Source organism: Poecilia reticulata, linkage group LG1 (assembly GCF_000633615.1).
Source record: "Poecilia reticulata strain Guanapo linkage group LG1, Guppy_female_1.0+MT, whole genome shotgun sequence".
Taxonomy (NCBI): Eukaryota; Metazoa; Chordata; class Actinopteri; order Cyprinodontiformes; family Poeciliidae; genus Poecilia; species Poecilia reticulata.
Window position 1 is genome coordinate 33,520,384 of NC_024331.1, and position 3,431 is coordinate 33,523,814.

The 3,431-nt window shown below is 47.9% G+C and overlaps 1 protein-coding gene across 3 annotated transcripts in view; it reads left to right on the forward strand.

The window, feature by feature from the left end:
• Positions 1-3,232, forward strand: part of dok1a (docking protein 1a) — an 11,353-nt gene extending 8,121 nt beyond the window's left edge. For all 3 annotated transcript variants that reach the window (XM_008421627.1, XM_008421643.2, XM_008421636.2), the window contains 3 exons: positions 952-1,021; positions 1,632-1,804; positions 2,151-3,232. In XM_008421627.1, the coding sequence (XP_008419849.1) occupies positions 952-1,021; positions 1,632-1,804; positions 2,151-3,059 (1,152 nt within the window). In that variant the 3' untranslated portion in view covers positions 3,060-3,232. The remainder of the gene's footprint in view (positions 1-951; positions 1,022-1,631; positions 1,805-2,150) is intronic.
• Positions 3,233-3,431: the final 199 nt, after the last annotated feature.

Below are 3,431 nucleotides of genomic sequence, written 5' to 3' on the forward strand. Positions count from 1 at the left end.
AGAACCAATAGAACCCAGAGAACCAATAGAACCAACAGAACCAATAGAACCCAGAGAACCAACAGAACCAGTAGAACCAACAGAACCAATAGAACCAGTAGAACCAACAGAACCAATAGAACCAGTAGAACCAACAGAACCAAGAGAACCAACAGAACCAACAGAACCAGTGTTGAGCTGCAGCTGTCTGACTGGTTTCTCAGTCAGACCCGTGAAGACGCTGCTGCCTGGATGAGTTTCTCTGGTCCTGAAAATGTTCTGCAGCTGGTAGAAGGCCCACTTTGGAACCGGCTTTATGTGGCTCTGAAGGTTCAGGTCAGAGGTCAAACTGGGCTCTACTTTCCAGGTGGAAGAACTGAAGCTGACTCTAGATCAGGGGAGCCCAAAGTGGGTCCTGGAGGCGTCCTGCATGTCTTAGTTTAGGTTTAACTCACCTGGATCCAGTGAGGCTCATTAGAGGCCCAAGAGGAACATTGACCTGCTGACAACCAGGGAGAGAGCTAAGACTGTACAGGACGCCGGCCCTCGAGGACCCACTTTGGGCTCCCCTGCTCTAGATCTACAACTCTTGTTCTATCCCTCTAGATCTATAGCTCTAGATCGCGCCTCTTTAGGCCCAAAGATAATAACTCCAGTTTTGTTTCTGTTGAGCTGGAGAAAGTTCTGGCTCATCCACACACCGATTTGTTCTCAGCATCTGTTCAGTGGCTGGATGGGGTCAAAGGTCACCTGGTGACATCGTAATGTAGAGCCGTGTCGTCATGGTAACCCGTTATAACCCGAGCCAGTGGGAGCATGTAGATATTGAATCAGGGGGCCCTAGGATGAGTCCTGGGGAACCCCACAGGTGACCTGTGTCTGTTATCACTTCCTGGTTTGTTGTGTCTCCCTTTCATTTGATTTTTGGGAAAGTTTGAGAAAGTCCAAAATCTTTCTGCTTCCGTTTTACAGAGGGAGAAAAGTTCTGGATCCAGTCGGGTCCACATGGAGGAGAACCAGATTTATGCCTCAGCAGACGAAGGTAAACCACCAGCATTATATTCAATTATACACAAAATCAGGTTTAAATGCTAAATCTATTCAGGGTGTCTACAGCTGAAAGATGGCAGCTACTGAGCACCAATGATCTGATCATTCATATCTTCTACAAAGCCGTTGGACATTATATGTATATCGTATTTATTTTGTTCCTTTATGTTTCTTGTTAAAGTTATTGGGGCGAAATGGAAAATAAACATTCATCATCCACTTCAAAATAAGAGCATGAATTTAAACCTCCAACTAATTGAACAATTCTTTACGTTCGATAACCGAAACTTCAACAAACGTCAAAGTTTATTCAACTGAAAGTTTACAAACCAGCTGAATAAATTACACTTCAAAATGTATCTGAAAAAATTAATTTAAGTGTGCTAAACATTTTCAAAGTTAGCAAAAATGCTAAAGTTAGCTTCACTTTTATCTCTTAGTGAAAGTACTGACTGTCAGAACCCATAAATGTGTAAAAGAAATTAATTTTATTACAAAGTTTTTGTTCATCAAAGAGAGTCCACCTCTTGGCCACCGACTGCTGGAAATAGGCTCCGCCCACTCCCTACGTTAGGTGAATATGAACTTCCTCTCTTTTCCAGCCCCTCAGTTCTGGGTGGTGATTCAGAAGAACGACGCAGCGACGCGATGCGGCCTGCAGGGGTCGTACTGGCTGCAGTTGGAACAACAGTCGCTGCTGCTGAGAGACACAAAGAAGAAGACGAAGGTGATGGAGTGGCCCTACGAACTACTGCGGCGATACGGCCATGATAAGGTAGGGAGACGGTTCTGACGGTTGACCAGAGGTTAAGGCAGGGGAGGGCAGCTCCAGGCCTGCTGGGCCTCCTGCAGCCTTTAGATGTGTCTCTGCTTCAACACACCTGAGTCAAATAATGAGGTCGTTAGCAGGACTCTGGGGAACCTGGAGGTGATTCAGCTGTTGGATCCGAGCGTGTTGGACCAGGGAGACATTAAGAGCTGCAGGACTCCGGCCCTCCAGGACCAGGACTGCCCAGCCCTGGGTTAAGGAGTTGACCCGGCGGTGGGAGGTTGACCTGAGCTTAGGGGTTTGACCTGGGTAGGGGGGTCTACCGCCGCTCATCGCTCTGTTTTCATGCCAGGTGTCCCTCACCGTAGAAGCAGGACGGCGCTGTGAATCCGGTCCTGGAACCTTCTGCTTTGAGACTCAGCAGGCTGACAAGCTCTTCAACCTGATCCAGAGTAACATCAAGCGAAACGCTCTACCTGCTGCTTCTGGATCCCAGAGCCAAGACACGGAGAAAGTGCTTGTCACCAACATTCAACCTCATTCCCCTCTACCCAAAATCCCTGACCTGACCAACATGGCTGACATCCTGGAGAACAAGCTGAGGATGCAGGACCGGAGATCCCCGGTGTTTGACAACATGGCAAAGGGTCTGGATGATTCGGTTGGTCCGTCAGAAGGTTCTCCTGCTCCGATCACCTTGATGCCGCTTCCATCGATCCCTACACTGGACGGTCCCTCCGGAGACAAACTCAAGAGCCAATCCAACGCCATATATGCTGATCCAAATGACTGCGGCCCGTTTATTGTGGTACCCAAACTAGCCACCGCTCAGTACATCGACCCGGCGAAGGTCCTTCCTCTGAAGCCACCGATCTCACTGGACCCTGACGCTGCTCTTCCCAACACCTCAGACTCAAATCCCAACGCGAAGGCCGACGTTCCAGACTCGGTTTACTCAGAGGTTTACGACAAAATCAGCCCAGACAAGAACAAGCAACCCGTTCTACAGAACGCAACAAAATCATCCGATGAACCCATTTACTCTGAACCCGTCTCCAGAAAAGAGTCGGACTGCCAGAAGCCTGAACCCAAACCCGACCCGTTCGCACACCTCTACGCTCAGGTCTGCAAAGCACCAACGTCAAGTAGGAACGCGGCGCCTGTCACCACGACAACGACTTCCTCAACCGCGACGGGTTCTTCGACGTCCAGAGAGGAACCTCTGGACGATGTCATCTATGAGAACCTGGGCATCATTTAAATCACCTGGTTCCACCAAACCTGGAATCTGAAACTCGAGACTTTTTCAGTTTTCTTGGCTTTATGTAAATAAACCAGATTTATTCTGCTGGGATGTGAATATGTGAGCGACTCGCCAGTCAGGACTTGACCTGCATTGGATCCTTTTTAACACATTAAATATTTTCATTTTAACAGCAGTTATTACTTTTAGTGCCTAAATAGTTTTATTCTGATTACAGCATATTGCTTTGGCTTTGTGAATACGTGATCATTAGCTACGTTCCCAATTAGGCGTGTTTCTGTCTACTGGTTTAGAGTGAATCAACCAGGCCACACAAAGCATCATGCTAACGCTACGCATAGCTAGCGCTACATAGCTAACGCTACGCAT